Source organism: Oncorhynchus clarkii, chromosome 7, assembly GCF_045791955.1.
Source record: "Oncorhynchus clarkii lewisi isolate Uvic-CL-2024 chromosome 7, UVic_Ocla_1.0, whole genome shotgun sequence".
In the NCBI taxonomy this organism is placed as follows: Eukaryota; Metazoa; Chordata; class Actinopteri; order Salmoniformes; family Salmonidae; genus Oncorhynchus; species Oncorhynchus clarkii.
In genome coordinates, this window is record NC_092153.1 from 73,257,411 (window position 1) to 73,281,337 (window position 23,927).

General features: G+C 42.3%; 1 protein-coding gene across 3 annotated transcripts in view; it reads left to right on the top strand.

Annotated features, from left to right (window-relative positions):
- LOC139413815 (vitamin D3 receptor B) overlaps positions 1-23,461 on the top strand; it is a 130,025-nt gene extending 106,564 nt beyond the window's left edge. For 2 of the 3 annotated variants that reach the window (XM_071161598.1, XM_071161599.1), the window contains 5 exons: positions 1,660-1,843; positions 7,917-8,068; positions 11,346-11,462; positions 12,306-12,550; positions 21,564-23,461. In XM_071161598.1, coding sequence (XP_071017699.1) covers positions 1,660-1,843; positions 7,917-8,068; positions 11,346-11,462; positions 12,306-12,550; positions 21,564-21,587 — 722 coding nt within the window. In that variant the 3' untranslated portion in view covers positions 21,588-23,461. Of the gene's footprint in view, positions 1-1,659; positions 1,844-7,916; positions 8,069-11,345; positions 11,463-12,305; positions 12,620-21,563 lie in introns of those variants that run through there. The other variant, XM_071161600.1, reaches the window with a different exon arrangement.
- The last annotated feature ends 466 nt before the right edge of the window (positions 23,462-23,927 follow it).

Genomic DNA, 23,927 nt, shown 5'->3' on the forward strand with positions numbered 1-23,927 from the left:
GCTCACACAGAGAGGGGATGAAGGAGATCTCACAGAGAGGGGATGAAGGAGATCTCACAGAGGGGGATGAAGGAGATCTCACAGAGAGGGTATGAAGGAGATCTCACAGAGGGAGGATGAAGGAGATCTCACAGAGGGGAGATGAAGGAGATCTCACAGGGGATGAAGGAGATCTCACAGAGGGAGATGAAGGAGATCTCACAGAGAGGGTATGAAGGAGATCTCACAGAGTGGGGGGTGAAGGAGATCTCACAGAGGGGGAAAGGAGATCTCACAGAGGGGGGGATGAAGGAGATCTCACAGAGGGGGGGTGAAGGAGATCTCACAGAGGGGGGATGAGGGAGATCTCACAGAGGGGGGATGGAGGAGATCTCACAGAGAGGGGATGAAGGAGATCTCACGAGGGGGGATGAAGGAGATCTCACAGAGACGGGATAAAGGAAATCTCACAGAGATGAGAGGGAATGAAGGAGATCTCACAGAGAGGGGATGAAGGAGATCTCATAGAGAGGAGAGGGGATGAAGGAGATCTCACACTTATTGGTGTTATTTGCCATCAGTGACTGCTTCCTGTGTACTCGTATGTGTGATTGTGTGTGTGTGTGTATCAATCCTTCATGCTGTTTTACTCAGAATCCCCAGAGGTTTCTCTGGACCCCCTGCAGACCTTTCAGACCACTGTCTGCCAGGAGTTAACAAGAGATCATTAAGACAACCAGTCATAATGGAGCCAACACACAGAGAGGCACGGCCCTCCCAGCCTGCGTCATGTCTCTCTATCATTCTTTCTTTCTCTCCCTCTCTTTCTCTCTCACTATTTATTTCTCTCTCTCATCTAAGTTGTTTTCGACGGTCATCGTGATCTCTTCCTCCATGAACAAACCTTGCTCATTCATTAGATTTAAGTGTGTGTGTGTGTGTGTGTGTGTGTGTGTGTGTGTGTGTGTGTGTGTGTGTGTGTGTGTGTGTGTGTGTGTGTGTGTGTGTGTGTGTGTGTGGTTTACCACATGTAAGTTTGTCTCTGACCGAAAGGGATGTCTTTCTTGTGTTTTCATGTTTTCACTCCCTAGCCTTTTCTCTCTCTCCATGTTTTCACTCCCCAGCATTCTCTCTCGCTCCATGTTTTCACACCCCAGCCTTCTCTGTCTCTCCATGTTTTCACTCCCTAGCCTTCTCTGTCTCTCCATGTGTTCACTCCCTAGCCTTTTCTCTCTCTCCATGTTTTCACTCCCCAGCCTTCTCTCTCTCTCCATGTTTTCACTCCCCAGCCTTCTCTGTCTCTCCATGTTTTCACTCCCTAGCCTTCTCTGTCTCTCCATGTTTTCACTCCCTAGCCTTCTCTGTCTCCATGTTTTCACTCCCTAGCCTTCTCTGTCTCTCCATGTTTTCACTCCCTAGCCTTTTCTCTCTCCATGTTTTCACTCCCTAGCCTTTTCTCTCTCTCCATGTTTTCACTCCCTAGCCTTCTCTGTCCGTGTTCCATTCCTTTTCCCCTTTTTCAGAAGAATCAATGGATACTAATCTGACGGGAATGTTGTTTTTCTCCTATGAGTTTCTAACTCTCTCCCTCTCCCTCTCTCCTGCTCCCTCCCTCCCTCCCTCCCTCCTGCTCCCTCCCTCCCTCCCTCCCTCCCTCCCTCCCTCCCTCCCTCCATATAGAGTCTGTGGACACTAAGCTGATGAACTTCAGTAACCTGCTGATGATGTACCAGGACCAGGGTAGCAGCCCGGACTCTAACGACGATGACGGCTCCAAGCTCTCCATGTTGCCCCACCTGGCCGACCTGGTCAGCTACAGCATCCAGAAGGTCATTGGTTTCGCTAAGATGATCCCCGGTTTCAGGTGAGTGTGTGTGGGTTAATGGGTGGTTTGTGTGGATGGGTGGGCTGAGGAGGGTAAAGGGTGTATGTGTGTGTTTAGTTAAAGTATGTGATTTTTTAAATGTGTTGAACTGAATTTACAGCACATTTAAATACCAAAAATGTGTGCATGCGTGTGTGTGTATGTTTGTGTGTTTGTGTAGGCCTGCATGTGTATGTGTGTGTGTGTGTGTGTGTGTGTGTTTGTGTGGGCCTGCGTGTGTGTGTGTGTGTGTTTGTGCGGGCCTGCATGTGTGTGTGTTTGTGCGGGCCTGCATGTGTGTGTGTGTGTGTTTGTGCGTGCCTGCGTGTGTGTGTTTATGCGGGCCTGCATGTGTGTGTGTTTGTGCGGGCCTGCATGTGTGTGTTTGTGCGTGCCTGCATGTGTGTATGTGTGTGTGCGTGCCTGCATGTGTGTGTGTGTGTTTGTGCGTGCCTGCGTGTGTGTGTGTGTGGTTGTGTGTGCCTGCATATGTGTGTGTGTGTGTTTGTGCGGGCCTGTGTGTGTGTTTGTATGTGCCTGCTGGTGTGTTTGTGCATGTGCGTGTGCGTATGTGTGTGTGTGTGTGTGTGTGTGTGTGTGTGTGTGTGTGTGTGTGTGTGTGTGTGTGTGTGTGTTAGTGCATGTATGAAGTTTCCCTGAATTACAGGATTTCCAATAATCGATTCATGAAGTCTATTTGTCACGAATATAAATAAGGTCTTATTTGTGGGTTTACTCGTTTAACACTAGAAGTGCCGAGGCAGACATTTTGACTGCATTTGCAGGTTCAAATTGAAATATCTCAGCAATTTTTTAAGTCATGCCCTCTCCGTTCTTGACTTTTCCTGAATAAGTCTATTTAACAGAGGTATGCTGTTAGAAATTTGGTATCACAAATAGAATTTGTGTTACAGTTGAAGTCGGAAGTTTACATGCACTTAGGTTGGAGTCATTAAAACTTGTTTTTCAACCACTCCACCAATTTCTTGTTAACAAACTATAGTTTATGCAAGTCGGTTAGGACATCTACTTTGTACATGACACAAGTAATTTTTCCAACAACTGTTTAAAGACAGATTATTTCACTTATAATTCACTGTATCACAATTCCAGTGGGTCAGAAGTGTACATACACTAAGTTGACTGTGCCTTTAAACAGCTTGGAAAATTCCAGAAAATTATGTCATGGCTTTAGAAGCTTCTGATAGGCTAATTTACATCATATGAGTCAATTGGAGGTGTACCTGTGGATGTATTTCAAGGCCTACCTTCAAACTCAGTGCCTCTTTGCTTGACATCATGGGAAAATCAAAAGAAATCAGCCAAGACCTCAGAAAGAAAATTGTAGACCTCCACAAGTCTGGTTCATCCTTGGGAGCAATTTCCAAACGTCTGAAGGCACTACGTTCATCTGTACAAACAATAGTACGCAAGTATAAACACCATGGGACCACGCAACCATCATACCGCTCAGGAAGGAGACGTGTTCTGTCTCCTAGAGATGAACATATTTTGGCGTGAAAAGTGCAAATCAATCTCAGAACAACTGCAAAGGACCTTGTGAAGATGCTGAAATAAGTCATTCTCTCTACTATTCTGACATTTCACATTCTTAAAATAAAGTGGTGATCCTAACTGACCTAAGATAGGACATTTTTAAGAGGATTAAATGTCAGGAATTGTGAAAAACTGAGTTTAAATGTATTTGACTAAACTTCTGACTTCAACTGTATATGCAGATTTAGGAGGATGTGTCATTTCTCTCAGTGCTCCAAAAAGTGACCTTTTCAAATAATCCTGCAGAGTCACATGCAGGTACGATGTTTTGATTTCTATATAGTTTCAGAAAGAGCAGATTCTGAGGTCTCCAAAACTCTTTCCTTTACCAAATAACTTTCAAAGTACACCGTTTCCAAGAATAACCTTTGCACACGGCAGAATAACCTGAGCACACGGCAGAATAACCTTTGCACACGGCAGAATAACCTGAGCACACGGCAGAATAACCTGAGCACACGGCAGAATAACCTGAGCACACGGCAGAATAACCTGAGCACACGGCAGAATAACCTGAGCACACGGCAGAATAACCTGAGCACACGGCAGAATAACCTTTGCACACGGCAGAATAACCTGAGCACACGACAGAATAACCTGAGCACACAGCAGAATAATCTGAGCACACGGCAGAATAACCTGAGCACACGGCAGAATAACCTGAGCACACGGCAGAATAACCTGAGCACACGGCAGAATAACCTGAGCACACGGCAGAATAACCTGAGCACACGGCAGAATAACCTGAGCACACGGCAGCAGATGGATTACAGTAACGTACACTAATGAAAATGTTATTGTGTTCTTTGAAATACATTTATGTTGCAGTCAAAATGGCTGCTTATTAATGGAGTACAGGGGGGTAGCGAGGCCCAGCAGTTTAAGTGTTAAGAGTCTGAGTGTTCCTTCACAGAAGGACAAGTGTGCCTACACATGCAATTATTTCTGTTATCTTTTGTTATCATCAGATGATATGTCATAAAGATTGATGTTTGACAGAGTAAAGTGGCAAAGTAAGGTCGAGGATACGGTCAGGCATTGTTAGTAATGTTCATGTAGGTCTTCTGATCGAAGAAGAGCATTGAGGCTTGTCAGTGCTGCACAATTATATAGCCATTATATAGTAATTGCTTCTCTCAGAATAAATATACATAATGAATGTCTTACTACAACTGATTCTTCAGTTGTATTACTTCATTGTTTATGTTTTTGCTGTTTTTGTCGTGCTTCAAAATATGTTTAAAACTAGTCCTTGCATCCATAGCTACGTTTATGCATTTGAGAGTGGTTATGTTTCTCCAGTACCAAGTGGCAGAGGCAGTCTGCAATTAAAGCTTGTGCCTTTAACATCACACCGAATATGTGATTGGTTGACGAGGTCGTATGTCATTAAAGAATTACGTTTACCCTGAAGTAATACAACAAAATGTTTCAATTCAATGTTGTCAAAACAACTGTATTTTATCCCTTGAGGGGCTATAATATCTCTTCAGAAGGGAAGGCCACTGAAGGGAAGGCCACTGAAGGGAAGGCCACAGAAGGGAAGGACACTGAAGGGAAGGCCACTGAAGGGAAGGCCACTGAACACACCACATCAGCCGTAACCAGTATGACATGTAAATCCTGCCGTGGGGATATGACAGAGTTTCTTGGAAACTCGTAACTTTTGCCATGCTGGATATGTCATAGGTTTCTTGGGAAACTTCTTTGATTGCTTTCTTTTGCCCCACGACGTAAGGGCTCTGTTGTTGTACAGTGTTTACTCTTGTGGAGTTTGTCGACGGGGGCCATCACTCAGTGTCACAGAGGCCAGGGATAGGGCACGTCCAGACTAGCTATGGCTTGTCTTTCCAGACCATCACCATTCCCTTCTCTCCTCTCTCTTGGGATGATGATGACGGATGCTACCGGAATAACTCTGGAGTGTTTACACATGTATGATCTGATATCTAAGCTTTGAAACCACCCAAAGTGTGTGTGTGGTGTGCTTGTGTGTGTGCATAATATTGTATGTGTGTGTGAGGGTGTACAGTCGTGGCCAGAAGTTTTGAGAATGACACAAATATACATTTTCACAAAGTCTGCTGCTTCAGTGTCTTTAGATATTTTTGTCAGATGTTACTATGGAATACTGAAGTATAATTACAAGCATTTCATAAGTGTCATAATCAATGCTTGGAGTTTGTCAGAATTTGTGGGTTTTTGTTTGTCTACCCGCCTCTTGAGGATTGACCACAAGTTCTCAAAGGGATTAAGGTTTGGGGAGTTTCCTGACCATGGACCCAAAATATCGATGTTTTGTTCCCTGAGCCACTTAGTTATCACTTTTGCCTTATGGCAAGGTGCTCCATCATGCTGGAAAAGGCATTGTTCATCACCAAACTGTTCCTGGATGGTTGGGAGAAGTTGCTCTCGGAGGATGTGTTGGTACCATTCTTTATTCATGGCTGTGTTCTTAGGCAAAATTGTGAGTGAGCCCACTCCCTTGGCTGAGAAGCAACCCCACACATGAATGGTCTCAGGATGCTTTACTGTTGGCATGACACAGGACTGATGGTAGCGCTCACCTTGTCTTCTCCGGACAAGCTTTTTTCCGGATGCCCCAAACAATCGGAAAGGGGATTCATCAGAGAAAATGACTTTACCCCAGTCCTCAGCAGTCCAATCCCTGTAACTTTTGCAGAATATCAGTCTGTCCCTGATGTTTTTCCTGGAGAGAAGTGGCTTCTTTGCTGCCCTTCTTGACACCAGGCCATCCTCCAAAAGTCTTCGCCTCACAGTGCGTGCAGATGCACTCACACCTGCCTACTGCCATTCCTGAGCAAGCTCTGTACTGGTGGTGCCCCGATCCCGCAGCTGAATCAACTTTAGGAGACATTGTGAAGCCTTCTTCACAACAATTGAACCGCTCTCCTTGAAGTTCTTGATGATCCGATAAAGGGTTGATTTAGGTGCAATCTTACTGGCAGCAGTATCCTTGCCTGTGAAGCTCTTTTTGTGCAAAGCAATGATGATGGCACGTGTTTCAGGTAACCTTGCAGGTAACCATGATTGACAGAGGAAGAACAATGATTCCAAGCACCACCCTCCTTTTGAAGCTACCAGTCTGTTATTAGAACTCAATCAGCATGACAGAGTGATCTCCAGCCTCGTCTTCGTCAACACTCACGTCTGTGTTAACGAGAGAATCACTGACATGATGTCAGCTGGTCCTTTTGTGGCAGGGCTGAAATGCAGTGGAAATGTTTTTGGGGGATTCAGTTCATTTGCATGGCAAAGAGGGACTTTGCAATTAATTGCAATTCATCAGATCACTCTTCATAACATTCTGGAGTATATGCAAATTGCCATCATACAAACTGAGGCAGCAGACTTTGTGAAAATTAATATTTGTGTCATTCTCAAAACTTTTGGCCACGACTGTACATGCGTGAGATACAGTGCCTTACAAAGCCCAGACAACTATTTATCTCGATTGCACAACACAAGCGCTCAAACCAATCGACATGCACTCAGTATCCAGTTTATAAGGTACAACCATCTAGTAGCAGGTCGGACATCATACAGAAGAACCTGAATTCTTCGGGGCATGGATTCTACTAGGTGTGGCATTCAAACATTGCTCATTTGGGATCAAGGGACCTAACTTGTGCCAGGAACACACTCCCCACACCATTACACCACCACCAGCTTGTACTGTTGACACCAGGCAGGATAGCGTCATGGACTCATGCTGCTTGCTCCATCAGCATGACGCAACAGGTACCGGGATTCGTCGGACTAGGCAATGTGTTTCCCCTCCTCAATGTGCCCACTGGAGCCGCTTCTTCTTGTTTTTAGCTGATAGGAATTGAACAGGGTGTGGTCGTCTGCTGCAAAAGCCCATCCCTGACAATGACCGACGAGTTGTGTGTTCCGAGATGCAATTCTGCACACCATTTTTGTACTGCTCCTGTATTTTGTGGCCCACCTGTTAGCTTGCACGATTCTTGCAATTCTCCTTCAACCGCTTTCATCAACTAACTGTTTTCGCCCCTAGGACTGCCGCTGACTGGATGTTTTTTGTTTGTCGCACCATTATCGGTAAATCCTAGACACCGTTGTGCGTGAAAATCCCAGCAGGCTCGACATTTCTAAGATACTGGAACAGGGGCGCTTGGCACCTACGATCATACCACACTCAAAGTTGCTTAGGTCACTAGTTTTGCCCATTCTAATGTTCAATCAAACAGTAACTGAACAGTCTCCTAAATTAAAAAATCTACAACCCCATCCTTTAAACCTTTGTCTGATCATAACCGGACCGTAAGCCCACTGTTTATGGCCACTGTCAAACGGGATTTATTTCTTTTCATAGGTGCCATCTTTCTGGGCCACGTTCATTAAGTACCAAACAGAAGAAACGGACTGAAACAGGGAGGGGGACTACCTGAACTTGTCCAATGAGAAACATTTGTTTAGCTTTGTTTGCTACGGTGTACACTAATGAATACACCATTGGTTGTAATCCTTCCAGGGAGCTGACGGCTGAGGACCAGATCGCCCTGCTCAAGTCAAGCGCTATCGAGGTGATCATGCTGCGCTCAAACCAGTCCTTCAACCTGGAGGATATGTCCTGGAGCTGTGGTGGGCCCGACTTCAAGTACTGCGTCAACGACGTCACTAAAGGTAAGACTGAGGCAGGCTAACACACACACCCTTTCCAACCATCGATGTTGCTGTAGGTGAGTGGAAAAGGATAACACATACAGGTGCATACACACAACACACACAGATACACCTTTTCCAACTAGGAGTACGTACTCTAAAAAGCTAAGACACTTGGGCAGCAGAGCCAGTCGGACCCATCCACAGACCCCCAAGGCTTTCATTTGCTTTTCAAACAAGCCCAGGGTATTTTTACAGATCAACCAAAGAATATCACTCCTGACCTAGACTCTCTCACAAAGCATCTAGTGCAGCGTTCCCCAATCTCAGTCCTGGGGACCCCAATGTGTGCGACTTTTGTTTTTTGCCCTAACACTTCACAGCTGATTCAAATGATCAAAGCTTGATGATTAGTTGATTATGTGAAATCAATATTAATTATTATTATTTTATTATCTTTTGGTATTTGTTTCGTTAGTCCATTGTTGATATATTCCCAAAATGTTTTGTATGTCAGCAATCAAGTTTTCATGATATATAACTTTCAGAATAAAGAAATACAGCCACTGCGTTTTGCATCATATGATGCAAAAACACTCCAATCTCTTTCATAAGTTCTTTAAACAATAAAAGCTAAATTACAAACATTTCAGAAAATGTATATATAGGGTTTTGGAAATAAACTCTTCAAATAGAGGTGATCAATAGTTACCAATTAAACAATTGATAACACATAAGCATACCTTTTGGTTGTGAAGTTAGCAGCCTCCTTTCCAGTTTCTGGATCATAACAAATGAAAAAAGGTGTTTATGATCCAGAAATTACAAACAGGAGGCCTGTTTCTTTATCTATCAATTAACACCTAACTAAAGTGAACTATATGTTTCCATCCATAACGCTATATCATGTATGATTTCCTGTTAATACATTTCTCATCTCATGAAACCACACAAATGCTTAGTTAGGGAAACCATATATCAACAGTGATTAATTAGCTGGGCCCTTGTTATATTCACATTCGCATTACAGTCATTTAGCAGGCCCTCTTATCCAGAGAGACTTACAGGAGCAATTAGGGTTACTGACCCAATTTCTTAACCACTAGCCTAACTGCCATTATCTAGGAGTGCTGATTTAGGATCAGTTTAAATCATAATGAATGAGAGAGCTGATCCTGGATCCTACTCTGAGATGACAATCACTGTTTGCTGAAAATAATCACTGTTAGCTGATAACAATCACTGATAGCTAATAACAATCACTGTTAGCTTAAAATAATCACTGTTAGCTGATAACAATCACTGTTAGCTTAAAATAATCACTGTTAGCTGATAACAATCACTGTTAGCTTAAAATAATCACTGTTAGCTTAAAATAATCACTGTTAGCTGATAACAATCACTGTTAGCTTAAAATAATCACTGTTAGCTTAAAATAATCACTGTTAGCTGATAACAATCACTGTTAGCTTAAAATAATCACTGTTAGCTGATAACAATCACTGTTAGCTGATAACAATCACTGTTAGCTTAAAATAATCACTGTTAGCTGATAACAATCACTGTTAGCTTAAAATAATCACTGTTAGCTGATAACAATCACTGCTAGCTTAAAATAATCACTGTTCGTATACATAGACATATGATATATCACACACATGATATACAGTGCCTTCAGAAAGTATTCAGACCCCTTGACTTTTTCCACATGTTGTTACGTTACAGCCTTATTCTAAAATGGATTAAATAGTTTTTTCCCTCATCAATCTACACACAATACCCATAATGACAAAACAAAAACAGGTTTTTAGAAAATGTATGAACCCCCCCCCCCCCCGCAATATCACATTTACATAAGTATTCAGACCCTTTACTCAGTACTTTCTTGAAGCACCTTTGGCAGCGATTACAGATTAGTCTTCTTGGGTATGACGCTACAAGTTTGGACACCTGTATTTGGGGAGTTGCTCCCATTCTTCTCTGCAGATCCTCTCAAGCTCTGTCAGGTTGGATGGGGAGCGCTGATGCACAGCTATTTTGAGGTCTCTCCAGAGATGTTCGATCGTGTTCAAGTCCGGGCTCTGGCTGGCCCACTCAAGGATATTCAGAGGCTTTTCCTGAAGCCACTCCTCCTTTGTCTTGGCTGTGTGCTTAGGTTCGTTGTCCTGTTGGAAGGTGAACCTTCGCCCCAGTCTGAGGTCCTGAGCACTCTGGAGCAGGATCTCTCTGTACTTTGCTCCATTAATCTTTGCCTCAATCCTGACTAGTCTCCCAGTCCCTCCCACTGAAAAACATCCCCACAGTATGATGCTGCCACCACCATGTTTCACAGTAGGGATGGTGCCATGTTTCCTCCATACGTGACGCTTGGCATTCAGGCCAGAAAATCTTGTATCTCATGGTCTGAGGTGCCTTTTGGCAAATTCCAAGCGGGCTGTCTTGAGCCTTTTACTGAGGAGTGGCTTCCGTCTGACCACTCTACCATAAAAGCCTGATTGGTGGAGTGCTGCAGAGATTGTTTTTCATCTGGAAGGTTCTCCCATCTCCACAGAGGAACTCTAGAGCTCTGTTAGAGTGACCATCGGGTTCTTGTTCACCTCCCTGACCAAGGCCCTTCTCCCCCGATTGCTCAGTTTGGCCTGGGGGCCAGCTCTAGGAAGAGTCTTGGTGGTTCCAAACTTCTTCCATTTAAGAATGTGGGAGGCCACTGTGTTCTTGGGGACCTTCAATGCTGCAGAAATGTTTTTCTGTCTCGGAGCTCTACTGACAATTCCTTGGACCTCATGGCTTGGTTTGTACTCTGACATGCACTGTCAACTGTGGGACCTTATATAGACAGGTGTGTGCCTTTCCAAATCATGTCCAATCAATTTAATTTACTAGAGATGGACTCCAATCAAGAAACATTTCAAGGATGATCAATGGAAACAAGGATGCACCTGAGCTCAATTTCGACTCTCATGGCAAAGGGTCTGAATACTTATGTAAATAAGGTATATCTATAAACCTTTTTCCCGCTTTGCCATCATGGGGTGTTGTGTATAAATGCTGAGTATTTTTATTTATTTAATAAATGTTAGAATAAGGCTGTAACGTAACAAAATATGGAAAAAGTCAAGGGGTCTGAATTCTTTCTGAAGGCACTGTACAGTACATAGTATAATGTGAATACATGTCTTATCTCGTGAAACCACACATCCTTAGGTTTAGGCAAGTATATAAAGATATATATTGTGATTGCTATCTGATCTGATCAACGTGTATTTGTGTGTGTGTATGTATGGGTTGCCTCCTGCAGCGGGCCACACTCTGGAGCTGCTGGAGCCCCTGGTTAAATTCCAGGTGGGCCTTAAGAAACTCAACCTCCACGAGGAGGAACATGTGCTACTCATGGCCATCTGCCTCCTCTCCCCAGGTACACACTGTGTGTGTGTGTGTGTGTCATGAATTGTTTATGTGAGGATCAGTTCTCTTGTGGTGGGTGTTCTTGTGTGTCTGTGCTGAAGTCAACACACTCCAGTCTCAGTGGCTGCTTACGCATGTGTGTGTGAGTGTGTATCTTGTCCATTTATTTTCGTCAGTGGGGTTGATGATAACGTGTGCGTATACATGCATGGCGTGCCTGTGTTTGCACATGACATTGTATGAATCGATTTTGAACATTTGTGTGTATGTAGATTTCCCATTTACCGTTGGCTAAAATCTACATTCAAGTATGCCTGTTTTTGTACGTGACATAATATTAGCCTAATTGATATATTTTGTCATGAAACCACACATATGCTTAGTTTTAGGTATAAGGATAACACACACTTTTTCTCATGGCTATTGGCTTTAAAGTCTTACCAGCCATGTCTACTCCCTTCCTTCAAATGTAAACACTGTCTTGTCAAGTCTTACCAGCCATGTCTACTCCCTTCCTTCAAATGTAAACACTGTCTTGTCAAGTCTTACCAGCCATGTCTACTCCCTTCCTTCAAATGTAAACACTGTCTTGTCAAGTCTTACCAGCCATGTCTACTCCCTTCCTTCAAATGTAAACACTGTCTTGTCAAGTCTTACCAGCCATGTCTACTCCCTTCCTTCAAATGTAAACACTGTCTTGTATGGTGCTGGAGATGATGAATATGACGTTCAAAAGGGATGAAGTGTCCCTTTGAAGTCTTACCGCCTATGTCCTCCCTCCATTCACATAATAGACACTGTGGTGCTGGAGATGAGACATAAAGTTTTAACATCTGTGTCTCCCTCCCTGCAGACCGTCCTGGCGTGCAGGACCACGGGCGCATCGAGGCACTGCAGGACCGTCTGTCGGAGACGCTGCAGGCCTACATCCGGCTGCACCACCCAGGCGGCCGCCTGGTGTACGCCAGGATGATCCAGAAGCTGGCGGACCTGCGCAGCCTGAACGAAGAGCACTCCAAGCAGTACCGCTCGCTGTCCTTCCAGCCAGAGCACAGCATGCAGCTCACCCCGCTGGTGCTGGAGGTGTTCGGCAGCGAGGTCTCCTAAATTAACACATTTTGGTGATCTTTGACCTTTCATGGAGGTGGAGAGGTGGACGAAAGGTCATAGGAGGGGTGGGAGGAGGGTATGAGGTGGGAGCTATAGGAACGTGGTTAGACGTGTTATGGATGGTGTGAGTGTTAGTTTGTGAGGAGAGATTGAGGGAGGGAGATGGTGTGGGGGTCGGGGGTTGGGGGGGGTGGTTGGGTGCAAGGGGGGATATGGAAGTGTGTGTGTTAGGAATTCCCCTGCCCTGTGTGTGTGTGTGTGTGTGTGTGTGTGTGTGTGTGTGTGTGTGTGTGTGTGTGTGTGTGTGTGTGTGTGTGTGTGTGTGTGTGTGCCTTCGGTAGGTCAGACGCAGCGACCTGAGACTGGGTACATGTTCCAGCTGTTGACTGGCACATGCAAAGTGATGGCAATTGAATGATACAAACAGCAGAATTTACTTCAGAACCATACATACATGGAAATTCTGCTTATATTTGACATGTACGCTTACCTTCGTATTGAAGGGACAGTATATTGAAAAACAGTATTGCATCTTGTATACCGGTATATACAGTGCATTGTGTGCTTTTTGTGCGTGTCATGCAAGTGCTGCTTTATGCATGGCAGTGTATGATTACACACAGTCACACAAGCCTACTCACTCACTAATACAGTCAGTCATTACGTTGGAGCTACCTCTGATTTTGTTTTGTTTTTGTATTCACAAATACCTTTCTGTTCACAAATACACAGCATAGAACCTTAAAAATGCATGAGGACATTTAAATCCGGGATAGCTATTTGATGCTAGAGCGTCACAAGGGCAAGAACAGTACCAGTAAAGCATTTCCATTTGTTTCTCTCATCCTCTTGTTATTCTGCTCAGTCGCTTTCCTCAAGGGCAAGTGTGTGTGTGGGTACGTATACGCCACAAAACACGCTCCCATTAATCTCTGCCAAAGGTATTGGCCGTGTTCGAGAGCATCAAAAGAGTGAACATGGGTCAATTGTGACTGACTGATCTACAAATAATATTGAGTAGTTATTTATGACGCAAGGTGATTTGTAGATCAGTCGATCATGACTTCATTTGAAGACGGCTGCAATGTCGAACGCGCCCATTGTCTGTGTTCTCAAAGTTTCCGGTCTGCTTCGAGTGTCGCCTTGTGACGCCTTCTATGAGCACACTTTTCACCATTTGTGCTATCATCTAGGAATTGATGAAGGAAACGTATACACTATACAGCATACAGAATATTTTCTGTAACCCGGAAGTAGTTTGGTTGTGGAGTAGTGTGTGGGTGGCTGTGGTTGTTTAGCCACTAAAGCAAGCTGTCAATCAAACCAAGCCAGAGCTCTGGTTGGTTAGTTTCTTTGTTTCTTGGAGAAGGGGCGGGGGAAGAATTATGATAGCTGCAAATAAATGTAGCTGCAAATTCTATGTATCCCAAACACTATTAGACCACCTGTACTCAAGTGTATCTATTAAAGTATGTCTATGTTTAAGTTTTATCACCGTTTTCAAAGGGCTACAATGCCAAAATGTGATTGGAAATGCATAGTTAGGCCGGTTACTCTACTGGCTACGTCTTATAGCCACAATCCCTGCGAGTAATCTGGACAGCATCTTAAAACAATTACATGAATTGTTCATTTTTTCCCTCATATGTAGACTACAGTTTTTAGTACGTGGAGTGTTTCAAAGCTGCTTGTTCTTAATCTCTCCGCATATTTCACTCCTTTAATTTCCGACTGCGATGTGGAATTATTTGAAAAGAATGTCTTGAGGACTCAGATGGACCGTTTTCTGTTTAGTTTTTTGACATGTCCGAGTCCTCCGGTTTGATGTTGTATGCTGCGCAGCCCTCCAGTGGCTGCATCCTGTAAATACTATGTATCAATACAATAACCGCAGCTGTACATAGGGCTACATACACCGTTTATTAGGTACACCCATCTAGTACCCCTCTTTGCCTCCAGAACAGTTTGAATTATTTGGGGCATGCTACAAGTTGTCGGAAACGTTCCACAGCGATGTTGGTCCATGCTGACGCGATGGCATCACGCAGTTGCTGCAGATTAGTGAGAGCAGCCCGTTCCAAAGATGCTCTATTGGGTTGAGGTCTGGGGGCTGTGCAGGCCAACTCGCTGTCATGTTCCTAGCGATCTTTTTCCACTCTTCAATTGTCCAGTGTTGGTGACCGTGTGCCCACTGGAGCCGCTTCTTCTTGTTCTTAGCTGATAGGAGTGGAACCCGGTGTGGTCGACTGCTGCAATAGCTCATCTGTGACAAGGATTGTCGAGTTGTGCTTTCCGCGATGCCGTTCTGCACACCACTGTTGTACTGCACTGTTATTTGTCTGTTTGTGGCCCGCCTGTTAGCTTGCACGATTCTTGCCATTCTCTTTCAACCTGTCTTTCGACTGAGTTGTTTTTGCCAACGGGACTGCTGATGACTGGATGTTTTATGTTTGTCACACCATTCTCTGTAAAAGCCTAGACACTGTCGTGCATGAAAAGCCCAGGAGGGTGGCAATTTCTGAGATACTGGATCCGGCGTGCCTGGCTCCAACGATCAGGGTAGCCAACGGCAGGGTAGCCTAGTGGTTAGAGCGTTGGACTAGTAACCGAAAGGTTGCAAGTTCAAACCCCCGAGCTGACAAGGTACAAATCTGCCGTTCTGCCCCTGAACAGGCAGTTAACCCGCTGTTCCTAGGCCATCATTGAAAATAAAAATATGTTCTTAACTGACTTGCCTAGTTAAATAAAGTTAAACAATACCACGCTCAAAGTCACTTAGGTCACTCATTTTAACATTTTAACATTCAATGGAACAGTAACTGAATGCCTCGATGCCTGTCTGCCAGCTTTATATAGCAAGCCACGGCCATGTGACCACTGTCTGTGGGAGCTAGGTGGTGTACCTAATAAATTAGCCGGTGAGTGTAGATATTATTACTACTAACTCTTAGTAAGGAAATTCTTGGATTATATATGCAAACAACATGATATTGATGACCGACTTATTTTCACTTTCTCTCTCTGAAACACTTTCTCAACTTTCTATATATACTGAACTAAAATATAAACGCATGCAACATGCAACAATTTCTAAGATTTGACTGAGTTACATATAAGGAAATATGCTTTTCAACTGACTGGGCATTGGTGCAGTCATGGGTGGGCCTGGGAGGGCATAGGCCCGCCCACCTGGAAGACAAGCCCACACACTAGGGAGCCAGGCCCAGCCACAAAATGGCTTTATTACAGACAGAAATACTCCTCATCATGCTGTTTAATTAGCTTCTTCATGTGCCACACCTGTCAGGTGGATGGATTATCTTGGCAAGGGAGAAATGTAAACAAATTTGTACACAGAATTTGAGAGAAATAAGCTTTTTCTGCATATGGAACATTTCTGGGATTATTTATTTTACTCATAAAACATGGGACCAACACTTTAACACGTTGTTTTTATATTTTTGTTAAGTATATAAAGATGGATCTATATATGTTTAGGTGGGGACGAGTGAGTGATTGGCAATGCCTAGTGGTCTAATCTCCAAATCAAATGAATTAACCTATTGACTAAAGTTGTGTCGTTGATGGACGTTTGACATCGTTGGTTAATCATTTGGGAGAATGAGGATGTTCTACAAGCTAAATATACAGTGCTGCTCTCTAATATAAGCCATATGGAGGGAGAGAAAAACAAACAAAGCTAGTTTAAAGAAATGTCCTTCGTATTGATGGGGATGGAGATACACAGTTTATATATTTAGAACGTGTATTTCTATGGCTCAGATATTCTATTAGACATGTATAGAGTAGAACCGACTCCTATGCTTTCAATCATCTCATTCCCTTGTCCGTACAAGAGCCTTGTGTGATAAGGACACCGAAGTGGGTGCAACATGTTGGCTGCGCTTAAATCCAATCCGTTATTATTAACTATTTAGTCTACTCTACAGAGTACTTAAAGGCCGTCATGGATACGATAGTCTTTACGGGGAACCTGTTGACCACAATGAATGTCCTATTACCTGTTCTAAAGAAATGTCCCTCGTACTGATGGGGCTACTTTCTAAATGTAACCTACTCCGTCCTTACACAGCTCTCTGGTCTTGGCCATTGTGGAGAGGTTGGAGTCTGTTTGATTGAGTGTGTGGACAGGTGTCTTTTATACAGGTAACGAGTTCAAACAGGTGCAGTTAATACAGGTAACGAGTAAAGAACAGGAGGGCTTCTTAAAGAAAAATTAACAGGTCTGTGAGAGCCAGAATTCTTACTGGTTGGTAGGTGATCAAATACTTATGTCATGCAATAAAATGCAAATTAATTACTTAAAAATCATACAATGTGATTTTCTGGATTTTTGATTCCGTCTCTCACAGTTGAAGTGTACCTATGATAACAATTACAGACCTCTGCATGCTTTGTAAGTAGGAAAACCTGCAAACTCGTCAGTGTATCAAATACTTGTTCTCCCCACTGTAGCTCTTTGTGTATTGATTTTCATTATGTACAGTGCCTTTGGAAAGACCCCTTGCCTTTTTCAACATTTTGTTAGGTTACATCCTTACTCTAAATTAAAGAATGAAAAAAATGTTGGGGTGTCAAATCGCCTATTGGCAACCCATCCCATATGAGATTAATTGACACATAAACAAACATTACAATAATTCACTCATGTAATTAAATTATAATTCTTCTTCCGGTGTTCTCTGCATTGCGCATCGCATAAAGAATGAAAAAATGTAAGGTAAAAATCAATACATAATAGTAAATATGGTTGTCCAAACAATAATTATATCCCTAGAGCAGTAAAAGAAGACACATACATACATACATACATACATACATACAGTTGAAGTCGGAAGTTTACATACACCTTAGCCAAATACATTTAAACTTAGTTTTTCACTATTCCTGACATTTAAGAATGTGAAATGTCAGAATAATAGTAGAGAGAATTACTTATTTCAGCTTTTATTTCTTTCATCACATTCCCAGTGCGTCAGAAGTTTACATACACTCAATTAGTATTTGGTAGCATTGCCTTTAAATTGTTTAACTTGGGTCAAAAATTTTGGGTAGACTTCCACAAGCTTCCAAATTGGGTGAATTTTGCCCATTCCTCCTGACAGAGCTGGTGTAACTGAGTCAAGTTTGTAGGCCTCCTTGCTCACACACGCTTTTTCAGTTCTGCCCACAAATGTTCTATATGATTGAGGTCAGGGCTTTGTGATGGCCCCTCCAATGGCTTGCCTTTTTTGTCCTTAGGCCATTTTGCCACAACTTTGCAGTTGCAAACCGTAGTCTGGCTTTTTTTATGGCGGTTTTGGAGCAGTGGCTTCTTCCTTGCTGAGCGGCCTTTCAGGTAATGTCGATATAGGACTTGTTTTACTGTGGATATAGATACTTTTGTACCCGTTTCCTCCAGCATCTTCACAAGGTCCTTTGCAGTTGTTCTGGGATTGATTTACACTTTTCGCACCAAAGTACGTTCATCTATAGGAGACAAAACGCGTCCCCCTCCTGAGCGGTATGACGGCTGCGTGGTCCCATGGGGTTTGTACTTGCGTACTATTGTTTGTACAGATGAACGTGGTAGCTTCAGGTGTTTGGAAATTGCTCCCAAGGACAAACCAGACTTGTGGAGGTCGATAATTTTTTTTCTGAGGTCTTGATTGATTTCTTTTGATTTTCCGATGATGTCAAGGAAATAAGCACTGAGTTTAAAGGTAGGCCTTGAAATTCATCCACAGGTACACCTCCAATTGACTCAAATGATGTCACTTAGCCTATCAGAAGCTTCTAAAGCCATGACATAATTTTCGGGAATTTTCCATTCTGTTTAAAGGCACAGTCAACTTAGTGTATGTAAACTTCTGACCCACTGGAATTGTGATATAGTGAATTGTAAGTGAAATAATCTGTCTGTAAACAATTGTTGGGAAAATTACTTGTGTCATGCGCTAAGTAGATGTCCTAACCGACTTTTAATGACTCCAACCTAAGTGTATGTAAACTTCCGACTTTAACTGTACATACACACATACTATATATACATGCATACATGCAAACACACACACACACACACACACACACACACACACACACACACACACACACACACACACACACACACACACGCATACATAACGTGTACAGATCAATGAATATAGAAAAAAGTAAACAGAATGCATTTGAACCCAGTCTGGCACAAAGAGGAGATTCATGTGGGAGACAAGCCTATACACAATCTATATATACACACGTACCATTTACCACATAGAATTGATTAAATAGTTTTTTCCCCTCATCAATTTACACACAATACCCCATAATGACAAAGCAAAAACAGGTTTTTAGAAATGTTAACAAATTTCTTAAAAATAAATCACTGAAAATATAACATTTGCATAAGTATTCAGACCATTTACTCAGTACTTTGTTGGAGCACCTTTTGCAGCGATTACAGTCTTGTGTCTTCTTTTGTATGACGCTACAAACTTGGCACACCTGTATTTGGGGAGTTTCTCGCATTCTTCTCTGCAGACCCTCTCAAGCTCTGTCAGGTTGGACAGGGAGCGTTGTTTTCAGGTTTCTCCAGAGATGTTCGATCGGGTTCAACTCTGGGCTCTGGCTGGGCCTCTCAAGGACATTCAGAGACTTGTCCCGAAGCCACTCCTGCCTTGTCTTGGCTGTGTGCTTAGGTCCGTTGTCCTGTTGGAAGGTAAACCTTTGACCCAGTCTGAGGTTCTGAATGCTCTGTATCAGGTTTTCATCAAGGATCTCTCTGTAATTTGCTCCATTCATCTTTGCCTCTATCCTGACTAGTCTCCCAGTCCCTGCTGCTGAAAAACATCCCCAGAACATGATGCTGTCACCGCCATGCTTCACCGTAGGGATGTTGCCAGGTTTCCTCCAGACGTCACGCTTGGCATTCAGGCCAAAGAGTTCAATCTTGGTTTCATCAGACCAGAGAATCTTGTTTCTCATGGTCTGAGAGTCTTTAGGTGCCTTTTGCCAAACTCCCAAACGGGCTGTCATATGCATTTTACTGAGGAGTGGCTTCCGTCTGGACACTCTACCATAAAGGCCTGATTGGTGGAGTGCTGCAGAGATGCTTGTCCTTCTGGAAGGTTCTCCCATCTCCACAGGAGAACTCTAAAGCTCTATCAGAGTGACCATCGGGTTCTTGTTCACCTCCCTGACCAAGGCCCTTCTCCCCCGATTGCTCAGTTTGGCCGGGTGGCCAGCTCTAAGAAGAATCTTTGTGGTTCCAAACTTCTTCCATTTAAGAATGTTGGAGGCCACCGTGTTCTTAGGGACCTTCAATGCTGCAGACATTTTTTGGTCCCCTTTCCCAGCCCAGATCTGTGCCTCAACACAATCCTGTCTCAGAGCTCTACCAACAACTTCTTCAACCTCACAGCTTGGTTTTTGCTCTTACATACATTGTAAACTGTGGGACCTTATATAGACGGTTATGTGCCTTTCCAAATCATGTCCAATCAATTGAATTTACCACAGGTGGACTCCAAACAAGTTGTAGAAACATCTCAAGTATGATCAATGGGAACTGGATGCACCTGAGCTCAATTTCGTTCCTCATAGCAAAGGGTCTGAATATTTATGTGAATAAGGTATGTCTGTTTGTTATTTTTAATGCATCTGCACACATTTCTAAAAACCTGTTTTCACTTTGTCATTATGGTGTGTTGTGTGTAGATTGCTGAGGATTTTCTTTTTTTTAATTACTTTTAGAATAAGGCTGTAATGTAACCAAATGTAGACAAATTCAAGGGGTCTGAATACTTTCCCTAAGGCACTGTATGTATAAGACTTGGTTATCATGTAAGTGCCACAGGGCAGGATGTTGTCACAAATCTCCCTTTAGAGAAGTACAGGGTAAGGAGAGGTCTCTCTCTCTCTCTCTCTCTCAGGTCTGGTTTTGTACAGTTATAGCTGCTCAATATTCAGTCAAATGTAGTGGATTTTCCAAAACGCTTTATGAAGAAAAGGCATAATGTGGCTTCATGACCTACAGTCAGTTGATTTCAACTCCAGACATTTCAAAAGCTGTTCAATAGCAGTAATTATGAGTTGAAGAACAAAAGCAAAATCAGATTTTTATTTAAATCCATGTTATGTCATTAGTCTTGGTTAAGCATTTTTTCTTTTCATTCATCGATTTAGAACGTCTACATTTTTGTGACATTTTGATCGAACTCCCAACTGGAACGTAGGAACCATTAATGAAATTAAATTAAACTAGAACTTGGATCATTTAGAGTTTTTACAGTTGGCTGTCTCTTTTCCTTACTTGTTTATTTATCTATATCAAACGGGGCGAATACCTAGAATACAGGGTGTGTGTGGTGCACTAGCATCAGCTAGCATAACGGTCTCATTTTTTTGTTTTAGAGTGTGTTCTTGTATAAAGGTTGCACAAAGCAATTACGAATCCAGTTTGAGAAATGAATTGAACTGTAACTCACAAAAAAAGAATATACATTTTTTTGATCGAGTGAGATTTGCCTTTCAATACAGTTTCAGAATGTGAAAGGGATCGATATACTGTACAGTACTGTTGATATTCACGTGTAGGTTGTTTTTCTTCAAACATTAAAAGGAGTGTCCACAATGGATGTACACAACAATGATCTACCTCTTTTAGCTACAGATTATGCTTTAGCATTAAAGGAGTTTCCTCTGTTTTTACTTTTGTAATATGTGTTGGTATTTATTGCTGTCTAATGAATCAATGATTACCTCAAAGATGTCTCACCATGCAGACTGGGAGACTATACAGCTAATGAAGTCATTGGTAGTTTTTTTTGTACAATATTTTTTTACTAAAAACATTGCCTTTTTTAAAAGTAACGAACAAACACCCACCAGAGGTTGTGTTTTAATTGTGCCTGCATTCTGACCAATGGGGGTCCAGGCTGGGTTCTGGTCGACCGGGGTTGTGTTTCATTCTAATACGTGGTTTCCTCCCTTTTTCTCTTAGTTCACTCGCGTTTCGCCCATCTGATACAACTGGGTAGTTGTATGTAAGGAATACCTCCACCTGGTTTCCGCCATATTCAGCTTACAGTGAACAAGGACAGAAGGGAGGGAGCAACTTCCTGGAATGAAACGCTACGAGAGACTTAATTGTGACCTCTGTATAGAGGGGTCATGAGTCGTATGGTTTCGGTCGGAGAGTTGATGCGTCTGCTCCTCTTGGTACAGTTGGCATGGTCTTTGCCCTTACTAGATGTTTCTCACTCTGTCCCCTATCCATCTCTCTTTCCTTCTTTCCCTCTATCAGCTACTAAGTTTTCTCCACTCTCATATCCCCCAACCCACCTTTTTAGAGTAAACTCTTCTGTATAGATCTTATTTTCAGGAAAGGGCAGAAGTTCTGACAGGACAAAGATCAGTATCCATTTAATGCTGCTTTTATCAAGAGCATCACAGATCGATCAGTGTGTTGTTATTCTTACTAACATTGGCACGGTTGGGTATCGCCCAGCAGATATATGCTAACCAGGACATGTGAGGCCACAGTGTCTGTCGTGTTATGTAGTTTTTTAAAGCCAAGTAGTTTAGGTTGGTATAAAGCTATAGGAAGCTGGTTCTAGAAAAGCAAATTCCTATTTGAACAATGTAGACTTGAGGAGGTTGATGTCCATTTATTGACTTTGATTAAACCACTTGAATCTATCAATGAGGCGGCAAGTATTGTGTAATATTAATCACCAGCTACTCCACTTTCCAACTTGAAGGCACTTTTCTTCTTTTTTTGACCAGACACTCTAAGTCTTTGAGCATACTCCCTCTGGTGAACTGGATGTGCACCATTTGGTTGACATTGCTCAGTAAGTACCACTTTAAGATGCTACTAATATCTGTGAATACAGTTTTTGAATAGTTTTTGACAATGCTTCGTACTATCTTTCCAACTAACTGTCTCGACTTTGACAGTTTGTATTCAAACAGAACTTTAAAAAATAAAAATGTGTCCAGCAAAAGCAGTCAGATTGATAATCAGTTGTCGTGCTAGCTATTGGAGGCTAGCTATTGGAGGTACCTCACTAGACATCAAGTCGATATAAACTAATGCAAATAAGAGTACCAAAGTGACCTGCATGCACAAATAATTCCTTTTTCACAATGAAAATGGGGGAATTGGCTCCCATGTACTCATCAAGCTACACTTTGGAGTACAGGGCAGGGAGTGAAAGGAGTTCAGATTAGCTAGCTTTGTGTTACCTATGTATTAGCTATAGATATTGACAGCCAGCAGACACTGTGGTCCCTCGGAGCCTGAATTGAGTGCCTATATGAACCTTGTAACGACTGGAGAGTGTTTCGCAAAGCAAAATTAGAAAGTTAGCAAACTAGCTTTTCCAAGTATCTTTTCCAAGTATCGTAAAACAACTCAAATTTGTTCTTGATTCTCGAGACAGCTAATTTCAAAGATTGGTCAATAGTACTTCCTTACCTATTATTCTTGCAGCTAACTGCGATTCTACTTTACCGATCTTTGTGGGCAAGAAAATCTAGTTGAAGAAGAATTGTTAAACTAAAATGTTAGATTGTTAAGTGAATAATCCTGTTTTTAACACACTGCACCACTTCACATGGAAAGCCAGAAACAACAGAAGCACTTAAGGTATTGTTTGTAACACAATGCATACATTTGGATGAATATGCTCTACATGAATGCCTGTCCATTTCAGCATTATGTGGCTGCAATTATCAAAGTAATTCATCTAATTTCTTGCAATGTATATTTGTGTTTTTATTTCATTTAAGATATTTTTTTCTTTCTATTACAACAGACATTATAAATTGGTGTTTATGTAATGTTATTTTTGTCAGATGTTTTGCAAATCAAATAATAAACAACTGTGTAGTGTTGTGTGTCTGTTTGATGTTTACTGTATGCATGACATATATTTGATGGATTTAATATAAATTAAACACCCATGTTCAATTGTTTCAACACACAGTGCTACATGAGTGAATAGTCTGGTCAGTACAACTAAAATACAATTACAGTAGAAACACAGAGATGACTATCAACTGAATGGGTGGTGTCGAAACATGATTTATCAAACACAAAAAAGTTATATAAAAAAGTATGAAAATAACATCTCATGTGGTGAAATAGTATACAAGCAGTGTACCAAACTATTGTGGTGGCAACTTTATCCAGTGTTTTAGTGAAATCACACCAATGTGGGGAACTCCTATTTAATAGTCTTCATACACATTTCAGTTGAGAACCATACTGTAAAGTATTATTGGAATAGATGAAATGTGTGTTTGATTTAGCGAAGATTAATGGGGAAGACTGCAAGGTGGCAGAATTACTGTACAGACT